Source organism: Fringilla coelebs (genome assembly GCF_963513975.1).
Source record: "Fringilla coelebs genome assembly, chromosome: 18".
In the NCBI taxonomy this organism is placed as follows: domain Eukaryota; kingdom Metazoa; phylum Chordata; class Aves; order Passeriformes; family Fringillidae; genus Fringilla; species Fringilla coelebs.
The window spans coordinates 8548571-8573142 of record NC_140044.1 but is presented as its reverse complement, the minus strand read 5'-3'; the positions used below and the strand labels follow the sequence as shown (position 1 = coordinate 8573142).

General features: G+C 51.1%; 2 protein-coding genes across 2 annotated transcripts; one reads left to right on the top strand and one right to left on the bottom strand.

Annotated features, from left to right (window-relative positions):
- Window positions 1–4832: 4832 nt before the first annotated feature.
- TP53RK (TP53 regulating kinase) lies at window positions 4833–6244 on the bottom strand (the record flags this gene model as incomplete). The annotated part of the gene is made up of 2 exons (XM_084218020.1): window positions 4833–5354; window positions 5866–6244. The coding sequence occupies 2 exons, from the start codon at window positions 6242–6244 to the stop codon at window positions 4876–4878; spliced, it is 858 nt and encodes a 285-aa protein (XP_084074146.1). The 3' UTR covers window positions 4833–4875.
- A 6404-nt stretch (window positions 6245–12648) lies between these two features.
- On the top strand, window positions 12649–17658 carry SLC2A10 (solute carrier family 2 member 10; the record flags this gene model as incomplete). The annotated part of the gene is made up of 5 exons (XM_084218090.1): window positions 12649–12676; window positions 13533–14912; window positions 15948–16070; window positions 16580–16715; window positions 17362–17658. The coding sequence occupies 5 exons, from the start codon at window positions 12649–12651 to the stop codon at window positions 17459–17461; spliced, it is 1767 nt and encodes a 588-aa protein (XP_084074216.1). The 3' UTR covers window positions 17462–17658.
- Between the last annotated feature and the right edge of the window lie 6914 nt (window positions 17659–24572).

Below are 24572 nucleotides of genomic sequence, written 5' to 3'. Positions count from 1 at the left end.
CGATGGAGGGGATGGACAGAGGGATGAGTGAAGCAAAATTCAGGCCAGTAAAACAATGCAACTGCTTTAAACAGGTTCAGCTTACCCAAAATACCCATCAGCCAGAGACTGGGAGCCCGTGTTTGAGTGTGTGCCACATGCCGGACCAAAGGAGCTCTACAAAACTTCTCTCAAAATCAACCTTGAAAGTTAAAAAAAGCTTCAAAATAGTAACCACGGGCACAGTTTGTTCTTTCTCTTACAAGGATACGCATTTCTGGCAGGGTGCAGGGCAAGGGGATGGGCGGCAAGTCGTGGCTCAGGCCGGGACAGCCCCTTCCCCTTCCCCAGCCCCACCCGCCCCTCCCGGCTCAGGTCCAGAGCTTCCCAGCCGAGCCCGTTGTGCAGGGGCTGCACGCTGGTTCTCCTGGCCCTCAGAGGGGAATTAACGTTTAATTCGTTTGTTTTCTTGTAAACTCCATCTCTACCACCCCCATTTCCAGCGCCAGCAGCAGCTGCAGCTGCCCTGCCTGTGCCTTCATTCCCTCACTGTGGTCAGACCACTCCTGGGCTATTACTTAAAGTAAGTTTAGTCTATTGGCAAAAAAAGTGTGCTGTGAAGTGCTCAAAGGGACCACAGTGGGACACAGCTTGTGCTTGGGCGAGGGAGGGGCTTTATTTATCTGTAGTGACCCTCACAGAGTGAACCCTGGGTTGCAAATGAGCATTTATGCTTTTATTGCACTAACTTGGTTTTCTATCAGCAGTGATGGGAGAAGAGGCTTGCAAAAGGTTATCAGTGTTCTGCATCTTGCAAAACTGGAAAATATCGATTTCCTGCAGACATCAAGGCTTTGACTATAAAAAAGTTCACTGAAAAAAGCTACACCATGTATCTTGTATGCACAGTTTTTACATATACACACAGTAACTGCCATCACAGAGCAGCCACTGTCCAAAATTCATGGCAACAGCATTCCCAGACTATTCAACAGTGTCTCCATCACTGTTCCTTGCTTGTATAAGGTTTTTTTTTTTGTGGTTTCTTTTTCCTCTTAGTGCTCCTCTAGGTCTCCAACTCATATTTATCTTGAAAAATCCCCTTAGTTCAGTTCTGCCCTCATGGCATCAGTGGGCAAAACAGAACTCGGTCTTATTGCCAACCTAAAGTCAGGCTGGTTGCCAAGAGCTCCCCACTCCCACCACAGAAACCACTGATGATGTCAGATACCAAAATAAATAGAAAAGGCAACTCCATCAATAATCAGCAATTCCCTCAGAAATACTACACTGCACTTTCTGCTGATAAAATGCCTCCATTTCCATTTCATTTGTCTTTCCCTCTTTCCTTTCATTCCTCTTTCCACATCCTATCTGCACCTCCTTGTATTCATGGAATTTTTTATTGATATCCAGGTGTAGAGCAAGGTAAAGGAGGTGCTGGGATGCCTCTGGAAATGAAGCTGTTTCCAGCAGGCCTGGAGTTGATGCCCTGGGACAACAATTCACTTTCAAAAGCAAAAAGATTCAAGCAGTAGACAGACCCAGAGTGATCAACTGTACATCCAGCACACAGCTGTAAATACATCCTGCTCAAAGGTTTTCCCTGAACATACAGATTTTCCTGGTGCTAGTGATGGTGGCAGAGGGACCCCCAGTGGCTTTGTGCACAGCAGCCACCACTTGTCACATCCCACAATCTGGGTGTCCCCCCAACAGGCAAGCAAGAAGGTTTTGGGGGGACTGAAGGACAAAACAGCCTTTGGGAGAACAGCCCCTCTGGGTGGGACAGGGCAGGACATCACCCCTTCCACCAGTGTGGGTTGCAAGGACTTTATCAAAAGTCAGGCAAACTCTGGAAGAATATTGGTGGCTTAAAACTGGATTTGCAGCAAACTATTCAGGCAAAAAAGAAGGAAGGAAGGAAGAGAGAGAGAGAGATAGAAAGAGAGAGAGAGAGAAATAAAGAGAAGAAAGAGAGAAAGAGAGAGAAGAAAAGAAAAGAAAAGGAAAAAAAAGAAAAGAAAAAAAAAGAAAAAAGAAAAAAGAAAAAAGAAAAAAGAAAAAAGAAAAAAGAAAAAAGAAAAAAGAAAAAAGAAAAAAGAAAAAAGAGGAGTCCTATTTACCTTCCAAGAACAGACATGCACTGGACATAAAGCCAGAGTGTTAATAATTCCATGGCAAATTGTTTTAATAACAACAATAATAGTAATTCAAATCTCTGTGTCTATGAGCACAGAGATGCACAGAAAGCTAACACAGCAGCATGTCAAGCTATTCCCAGCCAACAAAAACTGGAACCTCCACCTGCCCTGTGAACCAGTCAGGGTACCAGTGGGTTTCATCCAAGGAGATGCTGCTGCAGACACAACTCATCCCAGAATCAGAGTGAGTTGGAAGGGACCCCCAAGGATCCTTGAGTCCAGCTCCTGAGGGGCTGATACAGCTGAGGCTGCAAGAAGATGTGGGGTGGACACTTTGCACGTCCAGAGTGTCCTTTTTGCTCGACATGAACCTGCTGAGATTTTTCCACCTTCAAACAGCAACAGTTCAGCCTTCTCTACAGCAATCCATCTGACACACCAGGCTGAGCAAGAGGAAATATCAACAATTCCTAACACAGATGTGCAGAAAGTAACACTTATATAACAAGGAGGGGTTTATCACGCAGTGAAAAAGCAAAACATTTTTCTTTTCATGACCAGTACTGTCCTGCTTTGTTTGGAGCTCCATCCCAGAGCTGATTTCAGCAGAGGCCAGTTCAGCAGTCCCTGCTCGAAGGCCAGTCCCACGCACTGGGAGGATTGGCCTGACCACAGGCTGCCGACCCGGCTCAGGGCACCGCGCCGCCCTGAACACCTCCCGCGGATCGGCTTTGTTTCTGCTCCGCTGTCCCGCAGGGAGAGCCGCATTTTAACAAACACGATGGATCGCTGGAAACACATTTCTTCAAAGGGCTTTGCAAACAGAACTCAATCCTGGCATCACCGGGAGCGGTGAGAGCGCTGTTTGTACAGATGGGGGACGGCGGGCAAGGAGGTCAGGCTGCTGCCTCCCCTCCGCGGGGCCGGCACTCGGGGCTCACATCCCTCGTTTGGGGAAGAGTGAGCTCACTCACATCCACCTGCCCCCAGCGTGCCACGAGGCTGCAGCCGCCCGCGAGACACCCGGGCAGCGGCGATCCGAGTCAATGCCCGTACGCCTCCCGATGGATCGATCCGATCCGAGCGTCCGTGTGCGCACCGGACCGACTGATCCCATCCAGTCCGAACGGCCGTGTGCGCTCCGGGTGGATCAATCCGAGTGCGCTCCCGATGGATCGATCCGAGCGCCCGTGTGCGCTGCGGGCCGACCGATCCGATCTGACACGTGCCCCACGGGGGGAGAGCACACGCAGGCACTGAAACAAAACCCGCCCGCTACCCGGGTGCTGCAGGGAGCGCAGTACCAAAGCTGTGGCTGAGCGGTGGAACCCGTGCCCCACACGCCGGGGTCGGGCACTCGCCCAGACGGCTTTTCTCTGGCAAGAGGTGAAATGCGCGCCGGGCACGGGCAGCCCGCCGCGCCAGGACACTTGCGGGCCGCGGGACGCGAACCGGCCACCCCCGGGACCAACGGCGGCGGCGCTGCGCCGGCGCCACCGCGCGGAGCGCTAAAAAGACTGCGGAGGCGCTCGGGGGTTCTCGGCGCCGCCCGTTCCGTCCCCTCTGCTCGGCTACGCTGCTCCAAAGCCCTCATCCCTTCTGCCCTGCTTGTCAGAGCAGCTCCTCACAGCTGCCTTCTCTCCCCCCTGATCCGTACGGGACCGGTCCATAGCTGTGCAGAGGTAAGGGACTCCACCCCCTCTTTTTCACGAGCAGTTTCAGAGCACAAGGGAGTGCACAAGAGCACAGAGGATCTTTCCGACAGATAAACATTGCCCAGCACAGCGAATAGCTCAGCAAGAAGTTCACCGTTTCTTTGTATCATTACCTGCAGACAATGATGCGCCCGCATTCACCCAACTCACACCCCGACCTGTTCACAGAGCTGATCATCTCCTAACCCACCCACCGTGGGATGTGCAAGATTTTCCCCCGGCACACCTTCCATTCACACTATTAGATACAGTAAGCCAAAAAAACTAATACAGAGAAAACATGGCAAGAAAAAGACAATTACCACCTACCTCTGCCAACTGCCTACCTGGGCAGGCAACAGCAACACCAGCAGTCCCACTTGTAAAGCTCCAAAAGAGGAAATTTACAGCAGACTTCTTGTTTAAAGTGATAGTTTCTCAGTAGAAAACTACTCCAATAACAATTTTGTATTTCCTTCAGACAGTACTATTGACTTGGAGTGAAAAAAGCCAAAATTTACCACCAGAAGAAAATAAAAACTGATTTATGTTTAGTGTGGTATTTTAGCATTGACCATGTTCCAGAATTCAGGTCTGAAAATTTTCAGAATGGGTTGAGTCGTTTATAACAGATTTAAACCCTTTGTTGTAAAGTCTTCTGAGAAAAACAACACACTTGTTTTTCTCAGTTACCTCTTGTAGATGCTGTTTTGTAGCCTCTGAAGTAAGAACCACCCACGAATTTATGGTCTACAGGCCAAGAAAGATTGCTCTGAATGATTCTAACCACACAAAGATGAGTAGAATGACACCGTGAACTACTTTGCATCAGAAATATTTAACATTTAGGACAGAAGTGACCTCTAACTGTTTCTCTCTTGGCTGTGCCCCAATCTCACAATGACTTCAGTTACTTGATGACACTAAAAACTCTTTCAAGTTTATTTATTTGAAGACACAGTTATCAAAATAGTGATCTGTGAAATAAAACCAACTAGAAATATAAATAACCCTCTTTGCAAAACCTACTATTTCTCCATCCCTAACCCCACTCTTTTTTACCCAATCATGGATCTCTTCCTTCCCCTTAGCCGAACCTCATCCAGCTTTTTGATCACAGGACCAGATTTTTTAGACGTGGCTGCATAGGTCTTTAGCAGAGCCTGGAACATTGCTTCAGTATCTGGATGAGTGCTAATGAAGGCTTTTTCCAGAACATACAAATCAACTCCTTTATCCTCTGGAAGGCCTGAAATAAAACTGAGTCCAAAGTCTATCAACACCAGGTCCAGCTTCTCCGTGGGCGGCCGCAGGAGGAGATTGGCAGTTGTGAGGTCCCCGTGGATAATATCCTCATCGTGCATCCTTGCTAACAGCTCACCCATCTTCTCTGCTAACTTATGGAGGTCACTGGTATCACTCCCGCTCTTTTGTACAGAATAAATATGATCCTGAACAGTAATTGAGTCTACAATGTCTTCAAGATAGATGGAGTTGGTGACATAATCCACGAAGTAGACCACGGGAGCTGGAATCCCTATTTAAAAGAACAAATCAAATGCCAGCAGTTAATTAACATGATTCCCAGTTTTATTTTAACAAAACACAACCCATAAAAGCCTTAAGCAGAAATGCCAGTTGAGATCACACCCAGCCACTGGTGATTCACCCCTTGGAGTGGCCTGGCCAACACTCAATCCAAGCCATCTGCACAGCCCCGCAGCCTTACAAGGACTTGGCAGCTCGAACCTTTTGACAGCCCAGCCCCTCCTGGGGGAGCCTCCTGATAAAACCCGCTCTGGGACACACCGAGGGCAAGAAGAGTTTCAGGGGCACTCTGAAAGAGCAGAGCGTGTCGCCCCGGGCTCAGAAGAAGCTCCCGCATCCTTCAGGATGGCGCTAAGTGCCTGAGATCTGCTCTGAGCGACCTGAGGAGCCGGGGTGGTGGGGGTCACCCCGCCCTGGGGTGTGTCTGTCTGTCTGTCTGTCCGTCCGTCCGTCCGTCCTGCGAAGCAGCCCCGGCGCGGCCCGCCCGGCCTCGTGCCCACCTGCCCGCCGGCACCGCAGCAGCGACCGCGCCTCCTGAGCCATGCGCCGCCGGCTGAGGCGCTCCTCCAGCGCGGGGTGCCGGTACCGCTTCGGGACGCGGAGCTTGGCCACGGCGGCCCGGCCGAGGAAGAGCCCGCGGTACACGTGCGCCTCGGCGCCCTGCTGCACCAGCCGCAGCCCCGGCAGCGCAGGCGGCGCCGGCGCCTCCTCCGCCACCATGGCGTCGCCCGCCCCGCACTCGGCACCGTCCACGGCGGGGCCCGCGGCCCCCAGCTGGGCCGTGGCGGGGCCCACGGGCCCAACGTCGCCCATGGCAGCGCCCGCGGCCGCGGCCACGACCGAACGCGCACCGCCCGTCTCCGCCTGGGCCGCCGCCATCGCTGGGACACACACGGCGCATGCGCGGGGCGCCTTTTCGGCACTATCCGGTAATCTTCGGCCATCCCCGGCAACGCTCGGTGGGCCGTGACGGAAACCTACGAAGTGCCGAAGCGCCGCCCGGCTGTACCGCTCGGCCGCCCCCGCTATAACGCGCCCTGCCCCGCTCCGCTCCCGGGGCTGCCGGCGCTGCTTCTTCCAAACACTCCCTGTGCTTCCCCCGGGAACCCTGCTGCCCTCTGCTTGCCTCTGGGCAACTGCAGCATGGTGGGACTCGTTCCGGAGCATCCCCGAGCCGGCGCGCCCTCCCGCGGTTTTGCCGGTACAGGAGCGAGACCTGCAACTGGCCCAAGGCTCGCAAGGGAGATGTTGGGTGCGTTTCTTCCCGAGGTGGCAAGTGGGAGCTCGTGGTTCCCCCGAGGTTTTCCCCGCATCACCGTGGAACCCCCCTCCAGGGTTCCAGGGATGTCCCATCATCCCTGGGACACCACGGCCACGGCGTCACCCCCACCACTGCGGCATCACCGTGGGGACTCCGTCTCTGGGACATCACCACCACGATGGTCCGTCACTGGCTCTTCCATGTGCCAAAAGCCTCTGCTGGAGCCCGTGCAGACCCTCTGCAGCTGCCCAGCTGGTGGCTGGGAAGGAGAAGGGGTTTGCCCGCTGGCTGCCGGATCAGCAGCCTGCAGCAGGGCGTGCTGTCACCTCGGGTCCCCACACTGGGCACCGCCAAAGCTTCTGCCCCAGCTCTGCCATGGGCCACTCGTGCCGTGAGTCAGGTGGCTCCCCCTTCCTCCAGCAACCAAGTCCCCCATTGCCATCTCATTAAGAGACGGATAAACCTCATTATCCTCATAAACTTCACTGGAGCAGTGTTTGGGTTTTCATGGCACCTTGAAAAGCCGCTGCCCCGCTGGGTGATCTGCACATGCTGCGAATGTGTTCCTCAGAAGGTACAAGAGAATTCAGCCCAGTCCATGTCAATATGTTTTCAATTGTTGCTTTTGGAGGTGCCTCAAGTCCATTTTGTCTTTGTTTTCTCACCGACAGCATTTGTTTCCTTTTCAGAACATTTATATTTTATTAACACATTCCACACAGCTTACATGTCAATGCATGGTGGGATCATGCCTGGCAAATATTTATCTTGCTTCGGTGACAACTTTTAAACAACCTTCCCAAGGTTTCAATGATACAGATAATCCATCCTGCAGTTCTGCCCAGCCATGGCATCCTCCTGCAGTTGTGGCAGGGCTTGCCCAGGGAATGGGGTGAATTCTCTGTGGCTGGAATTTGCAAATGCCTCAAACACTCAAATAAAGCAGAAGGTTTTCCCCGTGTTGTGAACATATTTTATCAGAGCCTGTGTGCACAGATGCCCCTATGAACACACATATACAACCTATAAGCAAGTGCACACATTTAGCCTTGGGTCCATTATTCTGGCAAACATGATGCTTTTCTCTCATGCTGGCCAAAAACCTCCTCCAGAGCTTTCAAAATATGAAAGAAAATATTTTTGCTTTATTTTCCCCTTTATTTTATTTATTTAAATTTTTTCTTCCCTCTGATTTCACTTATTCTTCTCTCTTTTAAAGCAATAAACAGTTGACATAGCCCTTGGAAACTTACTAGAGCCATTTACAATATTTATGGTATCACCCAGTATTTTTATTGGAATATTGAATCACCCCAGAGAACTGCCCCGAAGCCACAGACTGGTAAATGGTTTCATTATGTAACTTTGTGCTCCTGGTGACAAGCACTTACAAACTCTCCTTCCACAAACAATGTAATTAAGTTAAAAATTGCAGCACAGCAAACCAAGCTAATGGGAATCAAGGCAGATCTCATGGGCTCCTCCCTGCTGTCCTACAGATGCCTTGGCATCATGTTCAGCCCTGGAAGCAGCTCTCCCAGCTTATTTAGGGATGGAGGCTGCCATCCTCGGAGCTGGACAGATGGGAAAAGGGATGAATTTGAGCTGTTGCAGGGTGCCATGCTGGAGGCATCCCTAAAATGTACAAGGGAACAAGATTCCTGCTGGGACCAGCACTGCTGACCAGCATTGCCAGGGAAACCCCTGGGTTAGGACATCCTAACAGAAAGCACCTGCAGCCTGGCAAAAGGAGGAGCAACCTCTCTGGGATATAAATGAATGTGCAATAAATGCAGGTTCCTGCTGAGCTGGCTCCACCCTGGCCAGCTGTGACACTTCTGCCAGCTCAGGGACCATCACTTCCATCAGGAACTGAATTGAGTTTGGTCAGGGTGTGATGAGGATTCCTGAACACCACATCTTCCTTTTCCCAGGATGGACTTCTTTCCCCTACTGTATTTGTATGTCAGTTTGTGGTTTTACAGCCTCTCTCAGCTGCTCCAGCTCAGAGGTAGAAGGTAACATTCCCAGAAATCACAGGCGGGTGGTGGTGCCAAACACAGGCTGCGGTTCCCGAGGTGGAGCTCTCAGGAGCACATTCTTTTGTCTCAGTCCTGGGGATGGGTGTTCAGCCCTGGGGATGATGTCTCAGCCCTGGGGATGGATTTCTCAGCCCTGGGGATGGGTGTGTCAGCCCTGGGGATGGATTTCTCAGCCCTGGGGATGGGCATCTCAGCCCTGGGGATGGGTGTGTCAGCCCTGGGGATGGGTGTTCAGCCCTGGGGATGGGTGTCTCAGCCCTGGGGATGGGTGTTCAGCCCTGGGGATGGGTGTCTCAGCCCTGGGGATGGGTGTTCAGCCCTGGGGATGGATGTCTCAGCCCTGGGGATGGGTGTCTCAACCCTTGGGAGGAGCTGTCCAGCTGCCAAGCAGGAACACAAGCCCGGTAGCCAGGAGCGAGATAAGGATGGGAGGGGAAATGGCACTGCCAAGACACACGGACTGCAGAGGAGGAGGAGGAAGGCATCAGGAGGAAGCAAGGACAGGAACATGCCTGCAGGCATGAAGTATTGGTGGATCCACCCCCCCCAGACCTTCTCATGTGGAGCTTAGGGACAAAGGTGCTGGGGAAAAAGAAAAACCAAACCCAAACAAACAAGGAAACAACAAAAAAAAATGCAACAGTTTTTTACAGAAAGAGTGATTGAGTTCTGGAATGATTTGCCCGGGGAGGTCATGGAGTCACCATCCCTGGATGCATTTAAAAAAAGACTGGATGTGGCACTCAGTGCCATGGCTTAGTTCAGGTGTTGGGGCATGGGTTGGGCCTGATGATCTTGAAGGTCTCTTCCAACCCAGTAATTCTGTGAATTCTGTGAGTTCTGTGAATTCTTTCAGCAGGCCCAGAACATGCTCTGGCTACAAAAGTTGTAGATAAGAAAGCTGTACTTTAAGGACTCCAAATAAAGAGTTTTTTCCCCCTCCAAATTATCCCTGCTTCACATCATAGCAGGTTTTCATGCTTTTCTCCAGAGGACAATCACCCACAGCTTCCACAGTGTCCCTGTGACAGCTGCATTTCTGTACACACTGATGTCATCTTTTTGTCCTCCTTTGGTAAACACACCATAAAGCTCCTCCTGTGCTCACCAAGACCTCACCTTCTTGTTGTCAGTGCAAATAATATTTCTTGCTCTGCTGGAGACCAAGAAGCTTCCTGAAAATGTTCAGGTGGCAGAAAAATAAATGCTGAGTGACCACAGAGAACAATATAATTTCTTCCTTCTTACACTGAAATAATTTCAGACAGAAGGAATTGTTCAGGCAAAGTGGAGATCATGTAGCCAAGAGTGAGTGTGCCCTCAGGCTGATGAGGACTCCAGGTTCTCTCTGCCTGGAGTAGTGGGAACAATGCATGGGAGATATCTCCTCCAGTTCCCAGCACAGCTCACCCAAAGTGCCCTGGCTTGAGCTCTGTGGGCCAGAGATCATGGGCAAGATCACACTGCATCCCCTGCATCCCCAAATGTGGAACATTAGCCCAGACACAAACATGGAGTGTTTGCTGTCTGCCATGAACTGGTTCAGTTTTCAAGTGGCAACCCCTTTCTTAGCTGATTTCTGTGGCTTTCCAGCCACAGAAAATAAATATATTTATTGAATAAACTGTCAATCTCTTGTGCACTTTCTGGAGGCTTCCTCATCTAGAGAGAGCTGTGCAAGAGCAGCTCTGCAGGCAGTGAGGAGACTTCTGTTCCTGCAGTGAGACAGGCTGGGGACAGAGCTGACACTCCAGCCACCAGAGCCACATCCTCGTTTCTGGACTGTGAAAAATGAGTATTTTATGATTGGTTTTTTGCAAATATTTAAATGAATATTATATGTGTTGTGTTAAAAAGTTATGCTGTATTAATTCTCCTAAGTAGTGTGTTAAATATAGTTTTAGGTTACAACAAAATGGTAAAATAGAAACTATGCTATGTGGGATACTTTTTTCTAAAGAAAGGACTCACACTGAGATAGCCACAGGACACCTAAATCTTTCAGAGAAAGAGATTTTTTTGCTCCATTATCAGGAGAATTGAACTTCTTTCTGCCTCGGTTGGGCAGGATGATGCCATTAGGATTATGAGGAAGAACTTGATGATGACCAGACAGAATCCTGTGTTTGAATGGAATTTATGCATCATGTATGAGGTGTATGAATATGCAACAGGCTGTTGTTTTTAAGGGTTAGTCCTCTGTTAACGTGGATCCTTTTTCAGGTTTATGCTGCCCAGAAAAGGTACCCGGACGCCCGTAACTCTTTGTTTCTATTGTCTCATATTGTCCTAATTCAAATTGTCCAAATTATTATTACTCTGATTGTATTACTATTTTTATAACCATTTTATCACTATTAAACTTTTAAAATTTTAGAAACAAGCGATTGGCGTTTTTCACACGGACCAAATCGCCACGCACCTCCGCGTCCCGGCCACCCCGCCGGGCTCACCCACGGGCTCCGCCATCCGCCGGGACCCGGCTCCGCTCCCGGCACCGCTCCGGGGCGGTGCGGCGCCCCCCGGCCGGGACCCCCGCCCCCGAGAGGGGCGGGCAGGGCGACTACAAGCCCCAGGCTGCCCGGCCGGGGGCAGGGCAGCAGCGACGTGGCGCGGCCCCGCTCCGGCCGCCGGCCCCGCTCCGCCCCGCTGCGCTCCGCGCCCGCCGGGGCTCGGCCCCGCCATGGGTGAGTGCGGGACGGGACGGGCCGGGACGGGCCGGGGGGCACGGGGGGCTGCCAGCCCCTCTGGCCACGGGGCAGCCGGGGAGGAACGGGAACGCGCTGCCCCGGGAGATATTAAAAAAAAAAAAAAAAAAAAAAAAAAAAGAAAGAAAGAAAAAAGTTTGCAACTTTTCCTAAAGGCTGCGGTGCATCCCCCGCCCCTTCCTTTCTTTCCGTGCTGGTTTTAGCGGTCCCAGCAGCGCGTACGGAGAGCGTAGGAGCCAAGGAATTTCCTGTGGCTCCGTCCCGGGGCTGTCCCGGGGCTGTCCCGGAGGGGAGCGGGCTCGGCAGTGCGGGAGCTGGGTGTGCTGTGCCGTGCCGATTGCCGGCCTTGGCCTTGGGGGGAGCGGAGTCCGGCTCAGCCCGGTGCCGGTGCCAGCCCGGCCGGACAGCGGGTCACCGCCCTGTCCTGTCGCACGGACCTCCCTCCCTCCCGTTTGCTGTAGGGAGGGAATCTCCTGGCGCAGCTCCTGGCTCCACCAAACCTCGTGCGGAGATCTGAAGAGTCCTCAAATTCCCCAGCTGCGCCAGAATAGACGATACACAAACTGGATTTGAGTCAAAGTTCATAAGCCATGAGTGCTTATTAAGTTAACGAGAAACGCAGCAAAACCTGATGAAATCAGCCATGGGACTGTCTGTGTCTAATAGAATTTGTGGCCTGAAGCTAATGGGATGGCCATTTATGCCTTATGTTCTCAGCAGATATTTTTTCTAATTATCTGCATAACCTGTAAAAGGAGTGCTAAAAGCAGCGCAGATGGTCACACAGAGCATGGTGGGAGGGACTGGGATAGCTGGGATGGCATAAGTAGCACAAATGAAATGCAGAGGGTTACAGAATAAATAAAATAATAAAATAAAAATAATTGTATTTATATACAACCGTCAGTGAGAAATAGCCTTTATTGATAATGGTAATTAAAGGCCAAGCAGAGACAGTTCCCATTAAACACGGCTTGTGACAGGAAAAAAGTCCTTCAGCAGGGGAAGAAAAGTTTCCATGGTCTGGTGGTTGTGCCCACATTTTTTCCATGTACAGTCTACCAAAACTGTGAGTATTTCTAATTAAACTGAAGAATGCAGATAGCATTACGTGCTGCAAAACAGCACAAACCCCAAAACTAATCCACTTCACCCATGCTCCAGAAGTGTGAATGGAGATGAGGTCACTGTCACTGCTGTCCCCAGAGGTCCCCACATCACCTCTGGCCCCAGTGCAATCCCTGCTGGTGGAACGTGGCTCATGGGTCACACATGGTCCCCCCTTCATCCCCTCCCCATGGTGAGAAGCACGTGCAGCACTTGGTTTTGTAGGGTTGTTTGGGGCAGGTTGGTTTGAGTTGCTTTTGCTGCTGTTTTTGTCTTATTTTAGCTAAATTTGCACACTTAGGAAGCTGGCACACTCAGCCCTGTGGGAAGGGCAAGGTCAAAGAGTCACTTCTTGTGTTTGAGGGTGGCACCAGTAAACTTTTCAGCTCACAATTACGTTTGTCCTGTGGGCCTGGACCAGCCTGAGGAGACTGCAATTGACTTGGAGATCCTGGGAGCTGTGGGCTGCAGAAGGAGAGATAAAGAAATCAGGGCCACCCCACAAAGTCATGCTGAGGGTACAAGATTAACTAAAGGAGAAAATAAAGGAAAAATAAACTTTTTTGAGCGGGGCTTTTAACCACAAGATAGGAAGTAAGAATGCAAAACCTGCAGGGAGAGCTGGTCGTTCCACATGCACTGAAATGTGAAAATGATAATGCAGAACCAGAAAGCAGAAGCTGCATTTCCTGCCCAGAACAAATTTTGCAGTTACAATCAAGAGATACCACAGAGGATCCCACTGTACAACTCCAGGCACTACAAATCACTGTCCTGCACTTAAAAACAAGTCTTAACTCTGTTTAAAAGTCCTGATTTCCAAGTTCTGCACCCCAAATGAGTACCCCTGCAGTTAGTGGGAGTCTGGTGGGTTGTGTGACTGTCTGCAAGTGCCTCTATATGACTTAGTGACCTATGGGGGAATTCCACATCAAGATTTTGTTGATGGAAAATTGTGGCTGTCCTGGGAGAGCTTTTTCCAGCCTATGCATGCTGACTGTTCTATAGCATCAGAGAACTGAACCTAGCACCGCTCGCTTGTTTTCCAGGTCGCGCACTGCTGGTCCTCCTCTTGTCTGGAGCAGTGTCTCTCCTGGGCGGGCTGATATTTGGATACGAGCTGGGGATAATCTCTGGAGCGCTGCTGCAGCTGCAGGCAGACTTTCAGCTCAGCTGCTTCAAGCAGGAAGTTCTGGTGAGCTCTGTCCTTATCGGAGCCCTCCTGGCCTCCCTTGCTGGGGGCGTCCTCATCGACCGCCACGGCCGCCGGAGAGCGATCCTGGCCAGCAACCTGCTGCTCCTGCTGGGCAGCCTGCTCCTCGCTCTGGCCAGGGCACTCACCGTGCTGGTCGTTGGGAGGATCACCGTGGGCTTTGCCATCTCCCTCTCGTCCATGGCCTGCTGCATCTACGTCTCAGAAATGGTGGCTGCCCACCAGCGAGGGCTGCTGGTGTCTCTCTACGAAGCAGGAATCACCGTGGGCATCCTGCTGTCCTATGCTCTGAATTATGTCTTTGCAGACGTGGCTGAGGGGTGGAGGTACATGTTTGGACTGGCCATTGCCCCGGCAGCCATGCAGTTCCTCAGCATCCTCTTTCTGCCGGTGAACCCTGTTAAATTAAGCTCGTGGGACTCAGACTGCCAGAAGGGCCTCATCCCATTGCAGGACACAGAGGACGGAGCAGCAGCAAAGCAGGAGCCCTATCAGGAGAAGCATTACTCATTTCTTGATCTTTTTAGGACCAGAGACAACATGAGGAGGCGGACTCTGGTGGGCCTGGGGCTGGTGCTGTTCCAGCAGTTCACTGGGCAGCCCAATGTGCTGGGCTATGCCTCCAAAATCTTCCACTCGGTGGGGTTCCAGAGCAACTCCTCAGCCATCCTGGCCTCAGTTGGGCTGGGAGCAATAAAAGTGGTGGCCACGCTGGTGGCCATGGCCTTGGCAGACAAGGCAGGCAGGAGAGTGCTGCTCATGTCTGGCTGTGTGGTGATGGCCATCTCTGTCACCACCCTCGGCCTCACCGCCCACGTGGCTCCGCTGGCCATGGCCAGGGACTGCAGAGCAGCTGCAGCCCCCAACGCATCCCACAGCCCCAGCCAGCAGCCCCTGACCCCACCTGTGCTCCCCCAGGCTGCCGTGTCACCCGTGCCACCAGCATCAGGTGCTGCCAAAAGCCAGGCAGGCCCTGGTTTTGCTGCCACAAGGAGCCTTACGGAAGTTTCTGGCAGCGCTCAAAGCAAAGAGGTTGTTCCTGATCCTTCCCTCACTCAGAAAAGGGACTTGGCAGGTCAGCCCAGGAAAGGATCACTGGAAGGCACAGCCCCTCCCCTCGGTGCTGCTCCCTGGGCACAGCATACAGTCTTAAATTGGATTACACTGCTGAGCATGATGGCTTTTGTGAGTGCCTTCTCAATTGGATTTGGGCCAAGTAAGTGCGGTGTTTATCCTTGCATTCACCCAGAGAATAAAACTAGGGCTGATCTGCAAGCTGCCTGCTTGAACTGCTCCTTATGTATCTGCTGTGCTGAGCAGCTCACTGTCTGGGAACTGGGAACATGTCTCCTCCTGCCCCCTGAAGCCTTTTCTAGCACTGCAGCTCTGTCAGCTACAGCACTGGAGTAACTTTCTCTTCCATGCTATTCACTACCCTTGTAAAGCTGTTTTTTCTCTGAAGTTCAGTGGAAAACCAGAGCATCCTACAAACCCTACAAGCACTACATAAACTTCCTGTCACCCTGATGGGGAGGAAAATACAGGGCTGGGGACAGAGGGACCAAAGGGCTTCTGCTGTGTGATTATGAGAGTCAGTGCAGAACTGGAAGCTGAACCTCTTTTGAAGTTTCTCAATGTCATTTGGGGTTCTTTTATTCTATTTTTTTTTCATCAGATGAGATTAAAGATTAGTAATTGCTTCCATGTAAGTTCTACTGTTTTCTGGCATCTAAATGCCTTGATGTGAGTAAACAGCATTTAATTCAAGAAAAGAATGTTAGGTGGGCAAGTCTCATGGGTTTGACAGCCACCGTGCAAATTATTTCAAGGAAAATAACCCCAGGATGAGAGAGACATAAAGATATGCATCGCTTTAACTCTGATTTTAGCCCAAATGCAATCTTGTCTCCCTAATTCCACCCATTTCTCATTTCTTTACAAAGAGCATGACCTGACAGCAGGCCTGTTAGATCTCTTCATCTCCTGTGAATAGAATGACCAGCTACCCTGCTTTCTTCTTTACTCCCTGGGCCTGTTTATTGCTATTTCATTCCTCCATGAAGTGCTGAGCACAGGAGGCCTGAGGTGTTCTGCTGTGATCTGTCTCTGAGATCGATGAGTGTTTGACATCACCAGCCACGGGTGCTGGGTGAAGCCAGAGTTTAAACCCCCTGCTGAAATCTCCCTTGCCCATTTCCCAAACAAATTACTTAACTCCCCACTGTCTTTGTGATCTCTCTAATCTGTGCAGTGACCTGGCTGGTCCTGAGTGAGATTTACCCTGCTGGGATAAGAGGAAGAGCCTTTGCCTTCTGTAACAGCTTTAACTGGGCTGCCAATTTACTGATCAGCCTCTCCTTCCTGGACCTTATTGGTAAGTAGCCCCTTCCCCTCCCTCACTCCCACAGCTGGTTAGGGAAGGTGGCCAGCACGAGCCATTTGGAGATTGAGGGGCATTTTGAACCATGAGGACTTGAGGCTGGAATAGGTGTGACCCTTTGCCCCTGAGAGCAGGCAAGCCAGGCACCAGCAGCTCTGGTCAGAGCCTCTTGTACATAAAAATCCCCAATTGCCCACTGGGCTGCACTGTAGCACCACAGTTTGAGGAAACTCAGAGTCTGCAGCTCCCAGGCAGCTTCACAGCCCTGCCCTGGACCTCAGCTGCCTTCTTCCCCCTGCTGCTGGCAATGCCTGGCACGCACCAGCCTTTCCCTTTGCCAGTTTCCAGTCCAAGCCTTGCAGATAAGGAATTCCCAGCTCCCTTGCAGGCTTCACAAAATCAGGTGCCCCTGTCAGGCACCAGTGACCACCCCACAGTAAGCAGCCAGTTTCCTTTGTACCCCCCGATGTGACTGCTGCACTCACACAGCTGAATCTCTGCAGATGCCATTGGATTCTCTTGGATGTTTCTTCTCTATGGGCTGGTGGCAGTGATGGCTGTTGTGTTCATTTACCTTTTTGTGCCTGAAACAAAAGGACAGTCCCTGGAGGAGATAGAGCAGCAGCTCTCCAGGAGGAGGTAGGTGTGCTGCTGTCCCAGCAGGAGCGCTGCCTTTGGGGGCTTCCCACTGCCAGCCCCTGGCCTCTGTGGCACTGGGCTGCTGTGAAGTCTGGTCAGTGCTACTGAGAAAATAGAAAATGTCAAATTTGTGGCAGGGCTGTGGGACAGGGTGGGAGAGCTGCAGTGCCTTCATCAGCAGGTCACTGCCCTGAGACTTGCAGCTGTGCTGCTACAGGGCAGTAGTGACACTCAAGAAAAATGGGTTAAAAAGCAGGGCTCATGGTCGAGGAGAGGAGACCAGGACCACAACATGGGGAATGGGAGGAGGCAGGAGGGGATGATAGTTCCGTCCTTTCACCTTAGAATAATCCCTGGCTGATCCTTCTCTGAGGCAGAGACATCTCCTGGAACATGGGCTCCCACCTGATAATTTTCACACAAAGTTTGTAATGGACATGGGAAGGTCCAAGTGTGGTTTTGGCATCCTGGTTGTGATGGAGATGGCAGGGCAGGCACTGCTGGAGCAGGGGAGATGGTGCTGCCTCACGGCTGATGCCAAGGGGAGGGAGCACACAGCCCTGGGGGCAGGAGGGGTGGCTGCTCTCAGCCCCTGCCCAGCTCCCTGCTGCTGCAGCTGCTGCTCCTGACCTTCATCACTGCCCAGCAGGGTGTGGGAAGCAAACGTGTTCAAGCAGAGACGTGGAAGAGGAGTGAGCTGCACACATGCACTGTACCAGAGAGTGGAGCACGCCAGCAGCACATGAAACCAGGCAGCTGCACACAGCACCGAGTGTGAGGAGCTGCACCAGCGGAGGAGCAGGCTGGGCCATCGGGACACTTCTTCTCTGGGGCCTTGAACTGGTGCCCTCTGGTCAGTGGCAGTTCTCCCTGCAGTGCCCTGGATCTGGGAACACACCAACAGTGTGTCCTCTGGGTCCTTGGAGAATCTCTGTTCCCAGGCAGGGAGTACATCCTTCCTTTAATACATTTTAATTTTTAATCATTTGTGTCTCCTAGCATTTAAGAGATTAATGGTTTTATACGCAGGAATTAAAGCACAGGTTTTGCTGACAATTTCTCCATCCTTGAGGCTCGTTTGTGAGCAAGGTGTGTTATTTTCCAGGTCTTGGAACGGCGGGATGGGGCCGGGGAGGGCGCCGCGCACCGCGCCGGCTCTGCCGCCAGTGGGCGGCCGGCACCGCCCGCTCGGGGCTCCGCGGTCAGAGCCCGCAGTGCCCGAAATCAGAGCCCCGCACCCCCGGAGCCCCTTCCCTGCCTCCCCGCACTGTGCCCGGGGCCGGGCCGGGCCGGGCAGGAGGGATATGCCAAGGGGAATTGGGGGTACCCTGCCTGGGGGTGAGCAGGGGACAGGGCAGGCAGAGGATGGGGATGCTGGGGTGTCAGGGGAGACAAGGCAGGCAGAGAATGGGGATGCTGGGGTGTCAGTGGGGACAGGGCAGGCAGAGGATGGGGATGCTGGGGTGCCAGGGACCCGGGGCAGGCAGAGGATGGGGATGCTGGGGTGTCGGGGACCCGGGGCAGCGGGTGGGGCTGGCTGTGCTGGGACAACACCGAATTAGCTCTGGGGCCAGCAGACAGGGCTGGGGACAGTGCCAGGTGCTGGGGTGATGGAACAGAAAGCTGTGAGCTCCTGGTAAGGGGGCTCAGTGAGCCCAGGGTAAAGGAATTCCCACTTTATACAGAAAACCGCCGTGCACTTTCCAAACCCAGCAGCTTCAGCCCCCAGGAGGAGGAACCTGTGAGAGGTGCCCAGCCTGTCACACACTGCACGGGGTCTGGTGCCTGTGCCTGCACAGCCTGCAGGGCCCCCTGAGCACAGGAGGTGTGGGAGAGCCCCGGGGCTGCAGGGAAGGGTCCCAGCTCTGCTCCTGCAGCCCTTGCCATGAGGGGTGCACATTCCCAGGAAGGGAGACTGGGGTATTTTTGGGGTCCCCCATCATGGGGAGGAAAGATGAATTTGACTCGATGTTCTCAGAAGGCTAATTTATTATTTTATGATATTATATTAAAGAATGGTATACTAAACTATACAAAAGAACAGAGAAAGGATATTTACAGAAGGTTTAAGAAGATAATAATTTAAAACTCATGACTCCTTCCAGAGTCCCGACACAGCCTGGCTGTGATTGGTCATTAAGTTAAAACAATTAACATGAAACCAATCAAACAACTACCTGTTGGATAAACAATCTCCAAACTATATTCTAAAGCAGCAAAACACAAGAGAAGCAAATGAGATAATACGGTTTTCCTTTTTCTCTGAGGCTTCTTAGCTTCCCAGGAGAAGAATCCTGGGCAAGGGGATTTTTCATAAAATATGACAGTGACAGGAGACAGCTCTGGAGCTGCCAGCTGGTTCCCAGGGCTGGCTCCTCCATGGCAGCAGAGCTGGCAGGTGGCACTGCAAGATGGAAAAGCTGTAAAGGGGTGCTCAGATGAAAAGCTGAAGGAAGGTCAGTGGGTGCAGAAATTCAGACTGGCATCCTGGTGAGGAGGAGGCGGCCTTTATCCAGGGGGAGAGCAGCAGGGAAATAAAGGAAGCAGCTGAAGTAAAAAAGGGGAATTTGGCCATGAATGGTACCAGCAGATTCACAGGAACATTTTTAAGCAGCCAAAGACAAATCCTAGATGGGCTTCTGTCACTATACCAGAAGTGTAAAAAATAGGAAAATGCCAGGCTTTGCAATCCTGAATAACAATTCCAGAACCAGTACAGATTTCTTGAGATGGGAAATCACAGATTCCAGTAAAAAAAAAAAAGTGTAGAGCAAGTAGTGTGTTACTGAGCCCTGATAAGAATAAAGGTAATGAACAGCAAATATAAAATGAGATTAGAGAAGTTAGTCAGCTCAGTGATCCATCAGGAAGGAATAAAAAGTGGGTTTGGGTACAATAAAGGGTCTCCAGGACCAGGCAGTGCTGGAAGTGCAGGGAGGGCTGCTGCTCTGGGTTTGGTGGCGAGAGGTGCACAGGACCTGCTTCACAAGGTGTTTGTGGGAGAGCTGGTCTCTGCTAGTGACCGCAAAACAACCTTTAATGCTGTAGTGGGAGAGTGCACACCAAATAAATCCAGCCTGGGGCTCTACAATTTCAAGAAAGGGAACTATGAAAAAAAGAAGGTGATTAGTCAATAACAACAAACCAAAAAGGAGCAGGCAGAAAGCAAGGAGCCTGCGAGCAGTCTGGAGGCGATTAAAAAATGCTTTATTAAAGCCTAAGCAGAACATGTGCCACAACTCAAAAAGAACTAAGAGGTCCTAAAAATCACCCTGCCTGACTCACTGCTAAGGTTAAGGAGGTATCACAGGGAGAAGGTCAGTGTTTTAAACGTGAAAAGGTTTCCCACATGAAGAGAAAAGGAAAAGCCATAAAACATGGCAAGTAAAGAGCAGACAGAAAAGACAGCTAAAAAAGAGCATGGAGATCTTGCAAAGATCTTGCAAGTATCTTCAAAAAATCTTTATTTAGCTATATCAAAAGGAAGAAACTGGCTGGGGAGCCATTGCTCAATACAAAGATGCAACAGGGTGCCAGGGAGGATAAGCCATGATGAGACAGCTCAGGCACAACTGAGTGTTGTTCTCCACTGCTGCAGGTATTTGGAAGAGCCTCACGCCCAGTAAATGAGAGGAACTGGATCAGTGTGACTTTCCAAATGGCTGCAGTACCACAGGTTGCTAGTGCAGCTCTCAGCTCCAAAGCTCTGGAAGGGGACCCTGGGAGCTGCAGGGGTGAGTGTCACCTCTGTCCCTGCTGGGGTGGGGGCTCTGCACCAGCAGTAAGCACATGGGCAGCAGGGGCAGAGCCAGCAGACAGGGATGCCAAAGAGGGAAACCTTCCCTTGCCAGCATACTGGGACTCTAGGAATATATCAATTATTCACGTGGATAGGGAGGATCCAATAGACAGAACAGATGAAAGGTTTTGTCAAATTTATTTTAAAAAACATTTAGATTGCCATGGGATTGAAACAATGTTTCTTTTATGTATTGAAACTTAAGTATATTCCTGTCTTGTAGGTAGCAAAGTGCAAACTTTACCAGGCAGTTTTTGAAGATAAATGAGATTCAGCAACCAGACTGCCCGAGAATCTCTGTTGGGTCTGGTTTTATTCAGCACCTTCAGTGTTGGCGAGGGAATGGACAGCAAAATCTCCATGTTTGTGGATGACACTAAACTCTTTCAGGAACGGGCTCTGTAAAACCCTTAGAAATGGGAATGAGTGGGCAAAAAGGGCAACTGGGTTGGGTGTGCTGGGCAATGCTGCAGGCTGGTGCCAGAGACCCCTGAAGGCTGGCTGGGGTCAGCATGGATGGGAGGAGGGCTTGGCTGGGTGAGTTGGTTCCCTCCACCATCATCTAACTGGACAAATGTGTCCCCACTCCAAATTTTGACCCATTAACATAGCAACAGGCTGTTTCTCTTCTTCTCTCCCCTGAGGCTGAGACCTCATAAGACCAGAGGACACAGAAATGCTTGAGGTAGTGATAAATCTTCTTTAGTGGGCTTTTATTTCCTTTTCTTTCACAATATTTTCTTTAGTTTCCTAGCCAAATTTTTTCTAAGGAAAGATTTCTGACTTCCTTTGAGCCACAGCTCAACATCTGTCCACATTGGGGGTTGAAGTAATACACTGTTAAGGGGTTTTGATGTCAAGCCCAAAACCCCACCAGGGATTTATGCAGCTCTCCCCTTTCCTCCCTCCTCCTCTTCAAACAGCCTTTCATTTGCTCTCACTAATTGTGCTGTCATGCCGGTTTTTTTGCCCCGGTTGTGCAGACAGCCTTCCAGGCAGGCAGGTTTGGGTGGCGGATGCCGTGAGCGGTGCGAGGGGCTGAAATGGTCCAGGCGCGCATCCAGCCCGGCTCGGATCAGCCCCGGCCGTCCCTGCCGGCCGCCGAGGTGCTGCCGGATAATCACCGCCGCTCGGCAGAGCCCCGCCGGGCCCAGCCCACACACACACACCGCCGGCTCCTCAGAGTGCGCAGGAAAAGACCGGCAGAGCATCCCTTGGAGGACTGAAGAGGAAAGTGTTCAGGAGGATTCGGGCTGGGCGCGGGGACGTGTCACTCTTGTGCCGAGAATGACACAGGAACAGGCAGGAGGCAGTACTGCAGAAAGAGCAAAAGAAGAATTTATTCAAGAGAACCACGTGGTTTTTATAATGCCACAGGAACAGGCAGGAGGCAGTATTGCAGAAAGAGCAAAAGAAGACTTTATTCAAGAGAACCGTGCCGTTTTTATAGAGTGATACGATAGATCCTATTTGACTGGCTAATTAACAAAAACACCTTTCTCATGCACCGTCCATGAGAAAAACAGAAAGATGAAGTAGAAAAACACCACCTGCAGATGGTTTATACTTAACAAGTTATCACATCCTTACAACTCCCTCAAAATTCTCACAAGCCACTGTGAGAAACGCTTGCTGTTTCTCTCTCTGTGTCCCATGGCATCCACAGGGATGCTGCAGACCCTGCTGGCCCAGGGAAGGTGCTGTCAGGGCAGATCTTTAAAAAGCACCAACAAGCCACTCCCCACTCTTACACGTGCCATAATGAAAATGTGAATGATGTGGAAAACAAGTACAATCTTTGGCTGGCCCAGACTGACTTTTGGAAGTGTCGCTATAGGACACAAAATAAAATGACATGTACACTGGAATCACCACGGTGAAAAGAAGGGAAGTTTATTTTCTGACTCTAACATTGATAGACTTTCAGAGGTGACAGTGTATTGGAGGATGAAAGTGCCACCTCTCCAATGACACTGGACAAGACAACAGTCAAATTTCTCCTCCTCCAGAGTAGAATGTGAAACAATAATTATTTACATAAAAATGCATGAGAAAGTTCGTTACAAGAATACAAACATTAGAAGGCTTAAAAGAACGTAGAAGAACAGGGAGACAAGGAAGCAGCTTGCAGAGGGGTGATGTGAAGTGTCAGTGGCAGCATGTACCATCCCTGAGCCTGCAGTGTCCAGCTGTGGTAACGTGATCCAGGTGACAGACTGAAAGCAGAGCAAGGTGCGAGTCCCTGCTGCAAATATTCCCACAACTCAGCAGAGAAATGTGGGATGTGAGTCCATATCCCTTTTGTGCATGTGCAGGCAGCAGGCTCAAGGACTGGATCCTGCTTAGTGTCTGCTCGGGGGGATGCAGAGCTGGCTGAAGGGAGCCAGAATCCGTGAAACACGATAACTGGAAAGAATACAAACCAGAAGATGGGCTGTTTAATGCACTACAGATCCAGCAAAACAACCAGAGCTGAACAAAAACCAGTCCTCATATAGGAACAAAGATACCAGTTCAACCCAGGCTAAACCTGGAAGGAGATGGGTGTGTTGTGTTTTGTTGGCCTGTGTGTCTCCAGGCACTGCGTGGGTCAGACCAAAGCCTAAAACGTGGCTGGTGCTTCCTCCTTTTATTACATCTCTCCCCTCTGCAGAGCTGCTGCCAGCACCAGCACCTCCAAGCTCTCCAGGTTTGCTAACTATGGCCTGGGCTCTGGTTCCTCCTGCTCCAGCTGGCCTTCTCCCTGCTGCTGCTGGGCCCTGAGGTCTCCTAATTCAATAAGCAGAGGGAAGAAGGAGAGATGCTGTCACTGTTAATCACAGCAGGAAAGCAGAGACACAAAGATAAGGTCTCCACCCCGCTGCTGATGCTTTGCAGAATGAGTTGCTCTGACAGGTCACCCACCCAGAAGAGCCTGCTCTCTGCAGGGAGGGAGACAAGATATCTTTGGCTGGGCTGGGGGGAGGCCTCAGGTGCAGCAGGAGCAACACCAAAAGCATTGCTCTTCCCCTGGCCCTGCCAGGACAAATTCAGTTTCCAGATAAGCAGGAACCACATCAGCGCCTTTACTGGGAAGTTTTCCATTTTTCTTCAGGTACTTTACAGCCACTCTCACCACTGGGAATCCTCCTCTCCTTGCCACCGTGACAAGAGTTGCAAGGAGCCGTCTCCACTTGTAAAGGTGCTGTGCAAGGGTCTGGGGGAATGGCCAGGTTCAGGTGCCACAGTCCTGCAGTGACAATCCTGGCCCCACTCCCTGGCAGTGTCCCAGCTCACTCCCAGCTCCTGGGGGTCACTGCCATCCTTTTGTTCTCACTCAAACTCACAGCTGAGTGCTGGTGCACGATGTGACCTCCTGCAGCAACACAAATAAAATGTCAGCACCATGACTATTAATAGTGCTTCTATTCCTGCTGCCATTATGATGGCTTTTGCTACTATTAGTAATAATATTTACATATGCAAAACCACAGATGCAAAACAGATGTTTTGGTTGGGATCTCTGAAAAAAAACTTGTCTCTGCCACATATATTTATGACAAAGATGGAGGGTTAACCACACAGAGTGCCATATAGAGAACAAATAGATGGGGGAAAAGAATGAAATAATTCCTTCCATATTCCTAACAGAGGCCAAAACTTATCCATTCCCTCTCTCTGCTTCTCTCCTTTCCAGCATTTGAGACTTTTCCAATACCAAGCCAGGGATGGTTTCCATATTTGTTCAGACTTGTCTAGTTTTATTTTCCAGTTCAGCTATTTTTTCAGATGCAGCTTTTCCTGATGGATGGAAAATACAAAAGGAATTGCTCATCTGCTCCCTGAAAGCTTTTTCCTGACCGCTGGGAAGCTCAGGCACTATTCCAGCCCTGGACTAAACCTTGCCTTGTGGAGAAAACTTGATCCTTGTTTGCTGAGTTCACACGTCTGGGAATAATTTAAGCTAAGGGGAAAAGTAAAAGTGAGAAGGACTACCACTGTCTCTGAGCCCACCTCATTCCCTCCAGCAGGCAGCCCTGCCTGGGAGGATGGCTGTGGCTCTGGATGAGGAATGATCA